The sequence below is a fragment of the Narcine bancroftii genome, chromosome 11 (genome assembly GCF_036971445.1).
Source record: "Narcine bancroftii isolate sNarBan1 chromosome 11, sNarBan1.hap1, whole genome shotgun sequence".
Taxonomy (NCBI): domain Eukaryota; kingdom Metazoa; phylum Chordata; class Chondrichthyes; order Torpediniformes; family Narcinidae; genus Narcine; species Narcine bancroftii.
In genome coordinates, this window is record NC_091479.1 from 80,689,297 (window position 1) to 80,706,410 (window position 17,114).

The 17,114-nt window shown below is 40.6% G+C and overlaps 2 protein-coding genes across 4 annotated transcripts in view; one reads left to right on the plus strand and one right to left on the minus strand.

The window, feature by feature from the left end:
* LOC138746010 (metalloproteinase inhibitor 3) overlaps window positions 1–13,851 on the minus strand; it is a 28,097-nt gene extending 14,246 nt beyond the window's left edge. Inside the window, exon 1 of the mRNA XM_069903680.1 lies at window positions 13,564–13,851. Coding sequence (XP_069759781.1) covers window positions 13,564–13,693 — 130 coding nt within the window. The 5' untranslated portion in view covers window positions 13,694–13,851. The remainder of the gene's footprint in view (window positions 1–13,563) is intronic.
* Window positions 1–17,114, plus strand: part of LOC138746011 (synapsin-3-like) — a 226,831-nt gene that overhangs the window by 156,155 nt on the left and 53,562 nt on the right. The window lies entirely within an intron of this gene.

Consider the following 17,114-nt stretch of genomic DNA (forward strand, 5'->3'; position numbering starts at 1 on the left):
ATCCACCAAAAAGAGCAGAAGTTGACAATACAGAACTCCCTTTGCACTGCATACAAATTGCATGGGAATTTACATCTTCGATCATCCTGGACTGCATGAGTAAATAAAACATGGTCAAGGATGCCCTAGTATGTCTGAGCTGACACAAACAAGGTTGTGATATGAAAAATGGGCGTAGGACATAGCAAAGGAGAAGGCAGCATGGAACCCAACTACTCTCTACATCACATCAGCCATCTCAGAGTGTTACCAATTTATACCATTGTGGTTGGCCACTAGAATATTTAAGTACATACATCACAGCAATGGGAAACATTGATATTGTTTATTTTTATTCCAAAAGAATTTTCAACTGCTCTTTTCTTGGAAGAGTTATTGTGCAAACTTCTTCTCCTTTACGAAATTTGCTCAAAGCTCAAAGTATGTGACTGCGGGGGCGGGGGTGGGGGGGGGGAGAGTGGCAGTAAATATAAAAGACAAATCTTATAGTTTATACAAAATGAGAGTAGTATGTGGTTACTACAGTGGTTTAAGAGACAAAATGGGTACAAAAATGCTTTAACCCTTTGGACTCTTGTGTCCAGTTTTTGTGGGACTACCAACAATCGCATATACTTCATGTCTCAGTTTTCTACCCAACCACCAGCTGTTTCGTGTTGGTGTTTATACTGTAAAGATTTACCCATCGACCCAGTCCGGAGTACAATATATATTATGAAAGGTTAAATATGGCTGGAATCCATAGGGTTAACTACAAAGTGGTGAATTTAAAGTGTTAGTTAATCTGAAAGACTGAACCTGAGGCAAAAGCTCCTATGATCAATTCTGTTCTTTCAAGGGCTAATAAGCTAACACTCATGCTGCCAAGTGGTGTTGATCAAACTTTTAAGAATTGGTTTGAGATGCATTTACATCCTCTACACCAATTAGCAAAAGGCTCCCTATGGTTCACCTCATTACTGGAACACATTGCCTGTAATTCCCAACAGCAAGCATGTCTGCTATTTACCCGACCAGTAATTTGCCTTTATTGGCACCTTCTGTGTACTAGTATTAGTATTTGCTCTCCCTGAAAGGCTATGTATTGGAAAGCGTGTACAAACGCCCTGCCTCCAGCTAAAATAACATTTTAAATAATTTGGTCCAATCTCATTTGCTCGTGTCTGGATCTAGATAAACAGTGTATTTAGAACGTTTATAGAAATGAACGGTTTTACTTTGTCACTTAATCTTATTTCCATTCCCAGAGCAGAATGTAAGAGGATTTTCATTTCCATAAAACCCTTGCCATTTTGATGGGTAGCATTAAATCAAATGGTTGAATATTAGCTACCGAGTGCAGCCAAGTTTCATTACAATCTGATTAACTACCTGAATTTGCATTGGTTTTAAACAAAGAATTAGTGTAAATAGCAACCAAATGTCCAATGACACAAAGGAAAACAGTGCAGCCAAAACCTGAACAAGTAAAACTTGCAGTATTTATTTTAGTGAATATAAATTTGAGTTGTAGAAGTAAGTGGTTAATAATCCTGCACACGCTCATTGAAGACCACATGTACTGTGTCCAGGTTCAAAGTTCAGGGAAAAGGGATGCTATCCAAGAGTAGAATGAGCTGAGCTTTGTATACAACTGAAACGGATGCAAATTGGGTCAGGAATTTCTGGGCTATTTATAAGAAGAAATAGTACCTTCAGCTGCTATTGAACTGAAGAGTCTCAGGGCTTCCATGCAATTAAATCCATAAGTAATAGGTGAGGTTTTTTTAAGCTTCATTACAGAAGTTTATTGAAGATAGAGTAAAGTTAGATGCTTTCCTTGATTTTCTAGGATTTATTCAGGCAACTATTTCAAGAGGTACCTGTGAAATAAGTTAAAAATTATAAATTGTCCCTGATGATTAGGGGTGCCACAGTTGGCGTAGTGGTTAGTGCAACAATACCTCCAAGTTCTAGGTACCCTCACTGGAGGAAACATCCCCTCCTTTATTAATGCCCTCTTGTACAAGCTCAATCTTTCTACATGCACCAACTCCTTCATCCCAGTATTCCAGGTATTGAACCTTTGTACTGAATCCAAGTTTCTCATCTCTTGAAAATGATCAAATCTGTATGCACAACTCCAGGTGCTTTGTCACTTATTTTTGTTGCACATACTCAAGCCCCCCCACCCCCCCCCCCCACCAGATCAGTTTGTATTGCAATATTTGAGTCTCTGTGAGTGCTTTGTGTGCCAGACCCATCCAAGGTGTATGATATGCCACAGTACAGGTAGAAGCGACCCTTTAGAATGATGGTAGCTGATATCAGCTGTTAACTGTGACATCAATGGTCATTGATGTTACTGAGCTTATCTGTGGACAGTTCCCTTGAGCTGAATACTTTGTATCATCGAGGAGGAAGTTGCACACCAAAGTGGGTTGGGATTTGTCCAGAGATGTTGCTGGTAGTCTATTGGTTATTTTCATATTGTGTTGTGCTGCAGTTCAGGAGCTAGTCAAAACTGTCTTAAATAAAAACACAATGTGGGCCAAACAGTGTACTTTGCATAGCAAATATAAGAATACATACCCAATGTTTCAGCTTGAGCCCTTCATTAAGGTATTGTATTCAAGCCCGAAATGTTGGTTCTGCATCTTTATCTTTGCTATATAAGGTACACTTTTTGACTTGCTCAGTTTCTCCAGCATTGTGTTTTTTTACTATATTCACTGTGTCTGCAGACTTTCATGTTTTACTCAAAACTGCCTTGCTGATTAAGGATGATTTGTGGAACCCTTCTCAATGATACATAGTGGAAGGTTATGCAATATTTGCAGAATACTGGTATCTCATGATTCTGTTCAACATCAATTTTATTTTTATCTCTTCTTATACCCTTCAATCCCATTCTGAAATAGACATGTTCGTGTACATGATGTAACAAGTTGGACTCAGTGTTAGGTCCTCACATCTGGACTGTACTTGACAGGGTGACAGCTGGCTCTTTTAATACAGTCTCCACTCAATGCTTTGATCTGCTTTTAGAAGTGGAAATGATTAAAAAGATATCACTGGCACCTTTGGGAGTTTGGGACAGGTCCAGTTCTTGGAATAGCTGCATGATAAAAGCTCTTTTGTGATTAGAAAGCTGGGTGAATTAGTCCTTCCTCGAAATATTTCTCCAGCTCTATTAAAGACGGTGTCTCTTCGCCCAACACACATTAGCCACAAGACCCTTGCCTCACTAAAGGGCCAGTCATTGTTCACGAGAAATAGGAGCAGGAGTCGGCCATCCATCCTCTTGAGCCTGCTCTGACATTCTACAAGATCATGGCTGATCTGATGACAGGCTCATCTCCACCTACCTACCCTTTCTGCATATCCCTTAATCCCCTATTACGTAAAATTCTAGCCGATCTTGTCTTAAATATATTGCTCTATCTATTTATTAAATGCTAAATCTTTGACAGCAAGTTCTTGGATGCTGGTCAGCTATGGAAAAGAGCTAGATCTAATCCTTTTGCAAGATACTATTGCAGAAGTATTTGCAGCAGGGACACGCCGATTTGAGAAGCCTGGATAATTTCCTTTACACTTGTGTGCAATTTAGAAACTAAAAATTTTAAAAATCAACCCCTTGTGCTTCCTGAATGGTAAGATTCTGCAACTATCCCAGTTCTGACTCATTGTAAGTGTTTAGGGTTAGCTCAGCAATCATTCCAGGTCTTGTACAAAGTCAAAAAAAGTAACATGGATACATCAGTCAATTGTCAATATACAATGTCAGTGGATTTTCTCTCTCTCAAGAGGACAAGACTCATCACTTTCTTAACCATTTTTTTCAAAGCACATTTCTTTGCGGCCTTTCTCCCATTTCTACTGTCACAAATTAGGCAGTGGTATCTTGTTAATGGAACTCCTTTATCAATTCCATCAAATGGTAGGATGAGAGGAAAGATATTGGTGTTGTGGGAGCATCGATTACATTCATCTGATTAATGGGTCACAAAGAACAATGGAGGTTGGATCATAGGTGTGGAGTCATGATCCCATTACATTATTTGCCTACAATTTCAAGGGGTAGGAACTGGGATTTCCCCTTCCATTCTTTCTGAAGTTGGTGAGCTTTATTATATTTTATACATTGCCTTTTTAGTGGACTAGAATTTCAAAGACTGAACCTTGTACTTCTGTGATACAGTAAAGTTTACAATAGCTTCATCAGATTGCCACTGAAAGAAATGGCTCTTGAGTGGTGCCCAATTGAGACTGCACCTGCCAGCAATGTGGAGAACAGGCATGTCCATTAGTACGATGCTTGATCAGAGTGGAAGGCAATATGAAGAGCTTGAGGTGGCAGCCTTTTTTTAATATTAATAATTTACTATCAAATCTTCTGAAAGCCCTTTTGAAATTAGTACATTGGGGCATAAATAATTCTAGGTTTTCAGGAGAAAGTTCTGATATTCAACAGTCTGCATCTAAATTTAGAGGGTGAATGATGGATTTTTGGGCTAATCTGTGAATCGATTAGCCAACCACATTGCGAGTCAGATAGGGCACCTGCGGAGGATGGAGGACGAGTGCTAAAGGGCGGAGGGAGCTACATTTGGTCATTGCTACTGCAGGAGTTATGGGGAAAAGCACTTGAGATAACAGTAACCATATGTCTAGAGCTCCTTGGATGGTTTCCAGCTGATATTGGCTGGAAAGGGAATTCAGATAAAGAATAACAAAGCATTGTCAGAGTGCCTGCTCTTTGATTGATCAGTTCAAACCTGGTGCTCATTTGTGTGGGTAGGAGATCAGTGTGGTCCCGGTTACACTGGCAGTAGGGATAGAAACTCTGTTACTGCTTGGTGGGGGCCAAAGATGCTCCCAGCAACCTCTTGCTGGCAAAAAACAAATTTAGTGTGGGAATTCTTTGAAGCTATCAGCTGTTGCCACGGAAAGGCTGAATTGTGACAATCTCTGCTTAATCTTGCCATATTCCAAAGTGGTGACTGGAATTGGGATTTCAAGCAGTGGAAGTAGAATCTAAAGTGGAACAACCCGTACCACCTGATTGGGATAGCCTTCAAACAGACCAGGAACTCCATTAGCATTCCATACAATTAATAAGCAAGCACTGTTTAAACAGCTGCTCTGCCCACTGAGGAACTGAGTAAACATTGGTGCTCCAGGCTGCACTGAGAACATGTGACTCCTTTTTCTTTCCAGTCACATTAGTGTCTGCCACACTCTAGGATGATGTAGGGGTTAAATGTCAAGGTGTGCATAGCTAGGGATCAATTTTGTTCCTGCCATAGCAGAACAATGGTTGGGTATGTTTTTTTTAAAAACTGATGAGGGCTCTAGTTATTTGGCATTACCCTCAGCACCTGCCTGGCTGGATTTCAAAACGCATAATTGCAGTGATCTCATCTACATGAGGGATAGAGAGATTACTGTGGCATTTCCTGCTGAGGGGCATACTTCACATTTAGTGCCCAGGCATTCCATGGTTCACGTAGGCCAGACAAATAAACAAGTCAATACGGGCTGTGTGCCAGAACACACATGCGTCCGTTCCACTCTGTCACCTGAACAACCTTGAGCTTTTAGGAGTTTCTGTTCGATCTACAAACTATCTGATCTTTCCACAGCCCTGAGATTTGAGCAACAGGTGCGAAGAATCCCACTAAGGGAGGGAGAAAGGAAATGAGAGCACCCTCGTCAACAATAATGTGAGCTGTCAGCGTAGCCCAGGCTGAGATCTCCACCTCTTGCCTCCCAACGTGTCAGGTAGCTTCAGCTGTTAGTTCAAGCTGCCAGCTTCCACCTGAACCCAAGCTGTACTTTCCAGAACAACAGACTGGGATTTGCATGCACAGTAGAGTACACATCTTGAGTGGTAGCCACAGAGTCTCGGCCTTAATTCCTGCCAGTCGGAGTTGGGCAGCAGGCAGAGGAAACAGGCTTCCCAGCACATCAATCTCAAATCTATTATGGTGGATCCACTTGCTGCATTTGAACCTCCATGTGAAGGAAGGTCTTTCCTTTTGTGGTTAAGATATTATTGTGTTTAGTAACTGGATTAAGCCACAAGTTCTGGGCCATCGATTTTGAGACAGGAGTTCAAATCCCACTAATGAATTTAATCTCAAGTATCAAAGAAGTTAGGAATGTTGATGTCACTAAGGACCCATCTGTGAAAGGATACAAAATGCATGCAGGGCTCTACCTTTTATGTACAGTCTTGGCACCCCTTGAATGGATTCTTTCTGTCCCCTCTTCCCCACTCCCCCCGCCAAAAGATTTCCACCTGAAATTCCATTCATAAAGACTATTCATACATCTTGACCAGCCAGGAACTTCTGAGCATGGGGACTCTGCTCCCAGATGATGGTGTGCTTTCAGAGTGGCACAGGATACCTTTGACCACTGGATCCATGTAAGCCAACAGATATCCATGAACTCTCAGCCTTTTAATTCTCTCCACATTTCCATCCACTCTTCCTCACTCACCCTCACCCCCATTCCAGATTCTGTCACTAATGAACCTACCAACCAGAACACTTTTGGGTCGTGGGATGAAACCGAGACACTTGGTGGAAGCCTGCATGTCTGAGAAGGAACATGCAGATCACACAGACAGCATACAATGCCAAGAATGAATTCCTGTTTTTGGAGCTGTGCCAATTTTCCATCCACTTTTGGTGAGCTGCTGAGCAGCAGTATTCACTCACAGGCCAAGAGCCAAAGCATCCCAAGTCTGTGCATACAACTTGAACTGGTCCTTCCTGCCTTCTACTAGCTGCAACTTAGAACTATCTCTTGGTACCTGTAAATTACATTTAATAATCTATTACCCTTTTTATACTGAAAAGCCTCCGTGTTATTGCTGTATACACGACCTGTCTCTGGAAGCCGACACGCTTGTTCACCCAGAACAGATGAAAAGCCGGGTCAGTGAGTCCTTTTACACAGCAACCAGCTTCTTGGAGCAAAAGCGGTGGGACGTGTAGTACAGCCCCGCTTCTCCTCTACCTACTTTGGCAGATAAAAACCAGGTTAAGTTCAGGACCTCACACCGCCCCCCCCCCCCCTCCCCAAATCTGCCTTTGATGTGTTCACACAGGTAGACAAATCCTCTGTAAAAGGGATCAACATTCTCAGTTGTGGTTTGTTCCTCCTGGAATAAACAGTGCCACAGTTCCTAGCAGTTGTGATGCTAAAGGGCAGTTGGAATATTGGAAATGAGCAATCTGATCTCTAAGATCACCTTTCTGGATACTGTGATATTACTCTTTGTTTCAACGCTGTACAAATTATTACAAAACAGAAGTGCAGACAAGGCTATCCTGCTTCTAGTGTCCTGCAGGCCTTATGGGTTTGGAAGATACTTTGGGGATTAGTTGCACATTAGAATTAAAGGCATTGTGCACATTACGTGGAAAAGGGTGAAGGTTGGCCTGTCAAGTTTTAATATGGCAAGGTCCTGTGCAATTAAATCTGTAATGCAAATTACATTCTGCTTTAGAAAAGGTTTGGATGAATGTTAGGGAAAAGGCGAGAATGGTGATTTGGCTCCTTGCTATTTGATTCTTGGAGAGATTGAGTTTTGATGCCATTCTTTGGAACTTCTGCTGTCCTCTCTCCAAAAAGGGTGGGGGGATAGACTGCGGGACTGCCTTAACGATGTTCTGAAAAATATAAACCATTTGGGCACTCCAGATGTAATTATTTGTGCAGTGTCTTTAGTTCAGAATTTTTTGCCTTCTGTTAATAAAATTCAATTTATTTTTATCAAGAATTAACAGCACCATGTGGGCTATAAATTTGTTTTGAGATCATAGGTCTTTCTTGTAGATCCTGCCATGCTCTGCCATGCTTGGTGCTCTTCCTCCCCCACCAGGGTATTGAATATATCTCCCGAATATTATCGTTTGTCTGTAGTCACCAAATCTTGTGGGGTACAAAGATGAGCTTCACTTTAGGTAGGTAAAATATGCACGAGCTCCCACTTTTGCTATTCTTCCTGCGTTGTAATTTTTCTCAACTGCCAAGTACATCCTCAGTCTTGAAAGTTCCCTTGAACAGTAAAGGGACACCTGTTCTCATTATCAATCAAAACCGACAAAAGAAGAGGCATTTCCAACAGAAGTAGATGGAGAAAGGGGCAACTGAATTTGGTGAGTATTTTGACAAAAAAAGGTGTAAATCACATTATTTTAACTTTGCAAAAACACTAGAGTATATTTGCAAGTTCAAATATGTACATATATGACATCACATATCCTGAAATTCCTTTTCCTGAGGGCCAAACAGAATTTCTAATTATTGGTAGTGCAAAAAAAACTGTACTCTGGGAAAGGGAGAAATGTAAGCAAAAAAGTGCAAACAAACGGTGCATTGGAGAAAACAAACCTTGAATAATAAACATGTGCAAAGTAAGAGGTCCTGAAGTAAGTCTCTGATTGAGTTTGTTGTTTAGGGGTCTGAAGGTGGAGGGGGAGCAATTGCATTTCAAGAAATATTGCACAGCAGCTTGGATAATTAAAAACTCCAGTATCATTTCATCTTTGTGTGGAATGGCAAGAACTGAAGCAGGTGAATGTAGGGAAGCAGAACCTATCACTAAGTACTGAATCTGAATTTAATACAGGACACTTCCCTTGGTTTGGCAGGGCCTTTACTGACAACGTGCTGGATGAAAAATAAGAATTGTCCTTGGCAACAGTTTTCCATGAAAATGGAAGTTAACTCTTGTCAGGCCAGCATTCTAATCACCAGTCTGAGATGCTGCTGGGAAAAGAAGTGTGGAGAAAAGCCTGGGGTGAGGAAAGCAAACATCCAAACTGAAACGTCAGCCCTGTGTGAGCATATCTAATGATATCTAGTCTGCTCCCTTCATTTCTTGGCTCAGACTTTGATTTTCTTTGAGTTCTATTTGTCTGTACTTGATCCCAGTCTTTCATTATTTGGGCAGTCTTTTATTCAACTGTGCCGCAGGTTACCTCAGACTATTTGGTTACCCAAGACACAGATTAGAACAAATGGGTTTTCAGAGCCTCGCAATATGCTATTATGGAGCATACATGCCGTGCAACTGATAATAATCATTGCCTTGCACTTCACATCCTGAACTTCGACTTTTTAAAATAAACGTTATAGATTATTTTAAGTAATCGGGAACTTCCTCCCCTCTCCTAGCAGAGATACCAGAAGGTGGCTGACTAGCTATTTAAATATATTTATTGTGGTATTGTCAGCACCACAGTTTAACTTGCAAGTCACAAATCTAATACAAACAATATGAATTTCTTGGCAACACAAAATAATAAAAAATCTGAGTTTGGTATTTGTTTAACTATTTGTAGCCCACAACTCCCATCAGTTGCATTTATAATAGGCAGCATCTTTAGACCTGGTTAGTATTACCAAATTAGCTTCCATAAATGCATTAAATTCTCATTATCCTTATTGTTAACAATAAAGAGCAGACCAAATTGCCTTCCAAGGTTTTAATATATTGGGCAGTACAGGTACTCCCCGACATACATCCGTGTTCCATTCTGGATGACCGGTCGTATCTTGGAATAGACGTATGTCCAAATTGCCTTATCTGTGATACTAAAGAGTAAAATGATCGATTTCTCTCCATTCTCTATCTCTGAATCCTTCTCATATTCTCTGTTGCTGTGGAGCCTGTGGACTCTGCTGGCCTCTAAAATCTGTCTGACTGTCAGAACATTGAGCAACAGAATCAGAAAAAAACGGGACACAAGGAGTTAAAATGCAGTGAAATATCTCAACATGGTGGCTACCAAAGTCGGCTCTTGCGAGAGGTTGGACACCAGCCAGCATGGCGGCCACCATAGATAGGCCCGATTTTATTCTTTTTCACCGTAATCGCATAATTTTTATATTTTTTCTTTATTTTTAAAAATTTCGGTCGTGTGTGTGGATGGTTGCAAGTTGGGGAATACCTGCACAGTGTATCGAAAACTTTAGGATTATGCTTCATTCTGCCAATGTGAGAAAACTATGCCCTTTTGCACTTCTGAAATGTTCTTAGCCTGTGGTGTAACAGCTGTTGTGTTTTGAGATTTTTTGAAGATTTATCCTTTAAAAAGAGGTCGATCTGTTAAATGATATATTGGAAAGTTAGTTATGAAATCCACAAGAATTATCCTGGAAACTTCCTGTAATGCTAGTCATAATTTAACAAACCCCTTTGCATTAAAGATTTTTAAAAAACTGAAAGGTGAAAATGATAACTCTGCTCTCTGTGTAGAATAATAATCAGTCATTTTTCTTTTCCCTCTATGCAACTAATAACTTCAAAATGATGGACACTTGACAGCACAGTGGGAATTCTGTGTGTAGTCATCCATTTTATTCATAAAATAGTTAAATCTGACAATTAAGTTATTTGCCAAATCCTGGTCCTTTTTAAAGAAAAAAATCCTGGTCCTTTTTAAAAGAAAAATCTAAGCTACATCACAGTTACAAGAATCTTTAACCCACCTCTCCTTCCTTCTTGCCTTCCATAAAGCTTTAGATGGGGGTGGTGGGGTGGGAGGGGTGTGTGTGGAAAGGCATGGGAAGGACAATGGATGTTTAAGAGAATAACCAACTCCTGCTGGCAAGTTATTCAGAAGTTTCCTTGGGTTGGGGAACAACTGTGATGTATAGATGGTAGCTTCACCTCAGGCACTGTTGGGAGCAGGCTTGTACGTCAGATCTCCATGGAAGGTATTGTCTTTTGTCAAATACATTTAAAAAAATATTTTACTCCTTTGGTTTCATAGCCTTACATTTCACATTTGGAAATGTGCATTTGTGTTTGAAGTCTTGATTCACTTGCTTTTTCTGAACAATAGCTATGAGAGATAGTAATATTCAATAGACATATAAATAGTATTTGGAGTATCTGGAGTAGTCCAACCCTGGAACTTGGCAGAAGTAAAAACTGAGCATCAGGACCTGACATGGTGCTTTAGACACACTGCATCTCATCAAGTTCACAAAGCTTCACCTCAGCTATTTGTTACAGTAATATCTCAGCAGAAGTATTAGAATGGGAATACAATTGTCTATCTTTGAGGTATCAAAATATTGGGCTGCTCATGGGAGTAACACTGCACGAGAAGTATCCAAAAGGTTGGGCAGAGTTACACAGTCAAAAAAGAAAGAAATGAAAGAAAATTAATACTTGCCATATGGCATGTTTTATGAAGCCTACTGAGGATTAACTTTCATGCAGTGAAGTTAGGGTGAGGGGTGCAGAATGAAACCACATCCCAAACAAAAAAAAAGGCTGGAGGAGCTCAACGGGAAAGGCATTGTCTGTGGAGAGAAAGAGATGTTGGACATTTGGGGTTGAGCCCTGAATCTCAGATAATTCTGGAGAAACCCCACATATTTAACCAAACCTGATGTTTCTTTACATCATCTTCTGACCAGTTGGGAGTTAGCGTTGCAAGAGCAGGTGATTGGAGGTGACTCACAGTACATAAGAGCTAAGATGCCACTGCTTGTCAGAGTGGGCACACCTGCTCTTCCTCTAGTCCGACATCTGCTGCTGTAGTGGGGGACCCAAGGGCTGAAGATTCTTGGCCATTTGTGGCAGTGCATCACGTGGAGGATTAGTACTGTAGCTACTGAGTGGCAGTGAGAGAGACAGGGTGGGTGGACAGAGTTGTGTATCAGGGAGAGACTAACAATTGTGCACAGATGTCCACAATTTTATGTGTGTTTCAGTCTCTTCAAACAAAGCTGCAATCAATGATTTCCTTTTCACTTTAGAACAAGGCTATTGGCTCTTCTTGCACATTATAAGCCTTCATGGAGTTGAATCGTGCTATGCTCAGTTTACATTTAAGTTCTCCCATTTACCTTGTGCTAAGCAGTGATTTTCACCATCATCCTGCATTGCAGTGCAACTGCTCGTCCCCTTGAAATTCCTAATTCAAAGTTTGCTATTGATATGATAGGTGAATTGAATGCAGACGGCAGAAAAAGATCCAACATAATCATCCAAAGAGAGGAGCTCTCAAGAACTCTACTGGTGGAATTAGACATATTTATAGGGTAGGACCAAGAGGAAGCCGATGAGGTCTAGGAAATGTGCAATTCAAGGATGTTTTGCCAATGGCGAAATTGTTCCATTCACTGATTTTAGGTGTGTTCAAGGAAGGAATGTTGGTCAAATACCACGAGAGCTTCTAGCTGATGGTCAAATACAACTTAAACATATCCTTCAATTACTGGAATGAACAGATTAACTAGTTAATGCCTTGAGCATTGAATAACCTAAACTTTGCTGTACCAATTCAGAATCAGTGGTATATTGGAGAGAAAGTGCCAGCTCTTGTTGCTGCTGGATTTCAGAATATTATGTCATTTCAGTATCCATTCAATTCACTTCTTGGAATGTTCCATTGAAATTTAGCAATTCTACGTTTGGAACTTTTCCACATGGGTTAAAGTTTTTATGGTTTTGTTGTCCAAAGCTCAAATTAGGTTTGGAGTTGAAACTTGACTACAGTGTGGAAAAAGTAGTACAGGTACACAATCCTTTATCCCGAACCCTTGGGGGAACAGTGTGTTCCAAATTTTGGATTTTTCCGGATTTCAGAACAAAAGCCAGCTCCCCCAGATTTAAGCCCACCTGAATTGTGCTGCCGTATCCACCCCGTTCCAGTCGCGCTGCCGACTCTCTCCCCCTCCCCCCGGCCACCTGAGTCTCGCTTCCGTCTCCCCCCCCCCCCCCACACCACCTAGTTGCACTGCTCTCTCTCTCTCTCTCCCCACTGTACCAGCACCAGGAAAAAATGCCGGTATTTGGAGCTTTCTGGATTTTAGATGACCGGATAAAGGATTGTGTACCTGTAATTTTGTTTTAAAACAAAAAGATTGTGTCAAAGTGCCTACTGATTTTTGATTTTTGCTCTTTGATTTTTATTGATCAATATTTGGTTCCTTCCTCACAAGAAAGAGACGTATAATCTCCCTGTTGATACAAGTTTTAGAGAATTAGAGAAATTGTCTATATCCTTAGTCCAATTGTTCTGGAACATTCCACTCCCCAGAGAACAAAAATACCAGCAAACCAGCCCACTAGTCCTGATGGCCAAAAGAGAATCTTCACTCTTTGCTTCCAAGTTTTGGAGAATTGTTCTTATTGATCATAAATGTGTCAGAAGGCAGTGACCTTTATTTTACTGCTTTAATCACTACAATAACACATTATTGACAGTAGAATTATAAGAGATGCAAAAAAGCTTACAAGTAATTTTCTGGCAATGACCAGTTGATCTTTAACCCTAAAATCAACCAGTAGTTCACACTGTGCTATTGTGAATTGAAATAAAGTTTATCAAAGAAAACAACAATATTGTGTCATTTTACATTTGAAGGTGAAAAATCTGCATTATATAGAGCACATTTTAAAAACTGGTAGATAGGTTGAAATTTGGATCTTTCATTCCAGGCAATGGTTAAAAAGAATTTGTATACATTCCTGAAAGTACAAACATTTCACTATCTTTCATCCCTTTCCCCCTGTTATCCTTTATTTAAAGAAAGCCTTACCTATATCAGAGCTGCAGAAAGCTTCTTGAGGATGGTTTGGCATGCAAGTACAAGCCTCCGTTAGCTGACTGAACTGCACGCTGCCTACAGCTAGCAGTAGGCTCAAAGCTGCTGTGGTGGAAACTGCCATTCTCTCAGACTTTTTTCTTTGCAAACTGAATTGCTTTGATCAAGTGAGAATCGCAGAAACTGAAGCAGGAGAAACTGTTAATGCTTTAGTTGACGATTGATCCTTCTCTTTCTTTCTCTCTTCCTTCTCCCCAGCTGAATGAGAGACTATAACTACCCACCATGTATTAGACAAGTGACTAGTTGTGCCCTCCCCCTCAATGCTGCAGCCAATTAGCAAGTAGCAGACAGATGTGATGGTCAAGTCAGTAATGGGAATCCTAGCTGTAAAAGGACATGTTAATGATCCGGGGATAAACAACTAGCTTGTTAGCAACCGAGGAGAGAAGAAATAATTACTTACTTGTGTCAAAAGAACTCTGTCAGAAGCAACTTGCACAGTAGATTAGATTGTGACTGTGAAGTATTTAAATTATAAGGCAGTTGAAGAGAACCGTGTTAAATATTAAATTGAATGACAAACATAATTCAGCCTAAATGGCCTGTATTGAGTGCAGACGCGACATTGTTCCTTCTTCCACCCCACCCCCACCACATTTTTATTTCAATGGCTTACGATAATGCTACAGAATTCAAGACAACGCTGTGTACAGATGACAGAGATGAAGAGATTGACAGGGTGGGAGAGGAGGTGGAGTACATTCCATTCCTCATTAATGGTGCACCCTGTGAATTAACAATGATGTGAGGGAATAGATTAAATAGACTGGTTAATGATTAGTCCCTGGAGAAACAGGGGCTGGTTTTGAAAGCTGGATGCTAGCTGAAGCTTCCTACATTTTAGCTGATGAGATGATTAATTCAGGGCTTGCTGAGGAAAGAAAATGTTTTACAAGTTCCTGGGAGTAAAATAATTAGACAATTTTTGTGTCATTGTCCACCGCGTTTGTATGTTTAAATTATCTCTTTGTAGTGCAGTTAAATATTTTCAGACAATTTTCACTCTACTGGATGACTGAGTATAATGCATTCACTTCCCTGGCCTCAGTCCTACTCTGCCCACTGCCAAATTAAATCTCCTGATTTTTTTTGCTTTTGGCAATGAACTGTAGAAAAATAGTGACATCATGTATATTCTGGTTACAGATGCACTAAAATATTGTTCACAGTGTGAAGATTGTTCGTACTTTAAAGGAACAGTACAACTTATGGCAAATTTAATGTAGCTGCTTCACCGGTGTAATGTCAAGAAAAATGTTATAATGATCCACAAAAGGAATCATGGCCAAACTCTTGCTCAGAAGCTAAGGTGTAACCTGAAAGGGAGAAAATGAAACCGGGAGATTTAGAGTGGGTTTAGTAGAGGTTAGAGGTAGACAAAGGGATGGTGGAGCAATTCAATTTGGAGATGAAGAGGTTTGAAATATTGGAGCACTGAAAGCTCACAAATATAGGGCTGGAAATTATAACAGGAAGGCTGACACCATGGATGGATAGAAATATGATGGTAAAAGTATTAGTCAACAAACACAGGGATATAGGTGAAAGGATGGAAGTTGGGAGAGCAGCAGAGGAACAGAAGTCTGGCGAGGACTGCATTGGTATAACCAAGTCTCAAAATAACAAAGGCATTGCTGAAGCTTCCTGCTGCAACTAAACCTGGTTCAGTCAGGTAAATTTTCAGAGTTGGAAACTGGGATCTTGGGATGGATGACACCAAGATTCCAAAGAATCTGCTTGTCTTTTAGTTGTCCAGGAACAGCATGGTGTGTCTTTACTCCCTGTTCCTCAGGCTCTGAAATAACTGAAGGTCAAGAATTTTCTTCTGACATTGGTTTGGCAGATGGGGAAATGACTGGATGGAAGGAAAGTTATTTATCTTAAAAAATGATTGAGTTAGGTTAGGTGGAGGTGATTGGGTTGGAGAGATTGGAATAGGGAAGTGATGAGGTAGGATTAGTTTAGATAAATGATTGGATGGTTGAGAGTTGATCATTTTGAAAATCTGTTGGGGAGGGAATTGGGTTGGGGTTAGTTGGGGAGATAATTGGGAGCGATGCTTGGTCAAGGACTGAGGACTTCAGACAGAGGTGGGATGATCTGTAAATTAAAGCCCAAGAACCTGATGTTAGTAGATGCCTTGGGCACGATACAGTTGATGGGTCTGGTTGTGCCCTTTTACCAGCCTTGAAATTGACCTTGGCACTTTTACTTGTGGCTCTGTGCCGCACACCTGTGCAGTCGGGTTTATTTACCTAGTGGGGCCAGGGAGCCAATCCAATATTTGCATCTATTCCCTTGCTATAAGATCGTTGTCAGGTTGAATGATGAGGTGTGTTTTAAATTTTTCATTAAATGACAATATAGTAGCACTTGAAGGCATTTCTAGCATGATGGTCTTTTAACTAAAGGAAAGTTCTGACTAAAGGATTCTGCTTGTCGGTCGAACAGTTTGGCTACAACACTCCTCCAAATTGAAAAGCAAGGCCTTCTGCTATGAGTGTACACACATGCATGCATTTACTCCAAAATTGTGTGAAAATATGGATTATTAAAAACTGATCCTAAAAAATGAGGTCGCTTTGCTTTTGAGTGAAAGGATGAGTGATGGTAATTGGAACAGTCTTTCTCTGGACATCATACTTCGAGAGTAGGAACCCAGTTAGCCAGGAGAGAGTAGCAGTGGATCTTCAAGATGGAAGTCAAAAGGACCACGCATTGACATTTCCGGGCTTGGTTCATGAGGGCTCTCCCATAGTTGCTCAGCTCGAGTTGGCTTGTTACCTTTAACTGGAATTGGCTCACCCTCTAAGAAAGCCTAACACTGCCTTTGAGAAAATAACAATTCTGAGGCATACATTCATGCTATGGTATTGAAACAGTGATGCCACACATTCCATGCCCAATGTGACCAGAAGCCATTGTGCAAAAGTGAACCATGATGCACGTTCCAAACAAAGAGGTGCTGATGGCTCAATTTTACACCTCCAAAGCATTTCACAATCCATATTCAAAGATTGGTAGCAAACCAAGGGCAGGCCCTTTTAGGAACAGAGGCAAATGGATTGGCTAAATAGGGTGATTTCAAGGAGCATCATATGGAAGGAGACTCTGGTAGAAAAGCAAAGGAACTTAGGAAGAGAAGTGCAGAGCCAAAGACCTAAGTAGCTAAAGAGGCAATTTCTGAGAGTGTGAAGGAAATCAAGGCCATGGAAGTTTCTAAATCTCAGATTTCAAATTTGGATTTCAGATTTGTTGTTGGAGAACAAACATACATCACATTCAACCCTGAGATTCTTTTTTCAGCAGATGAGGCTGAATTATCACTTATTTGGTAGTGCAAAACTGTGCACAATGTACCCAAGTGAATAAATAAACATATGTAAACGACTATGCAATAAAGAGAGGGAAAAAAACAGTATCATGCAAAAGGAAGAATCCTTAAATAAGTCCTGGATTGAGTTTATTGTTGAGGATACTGA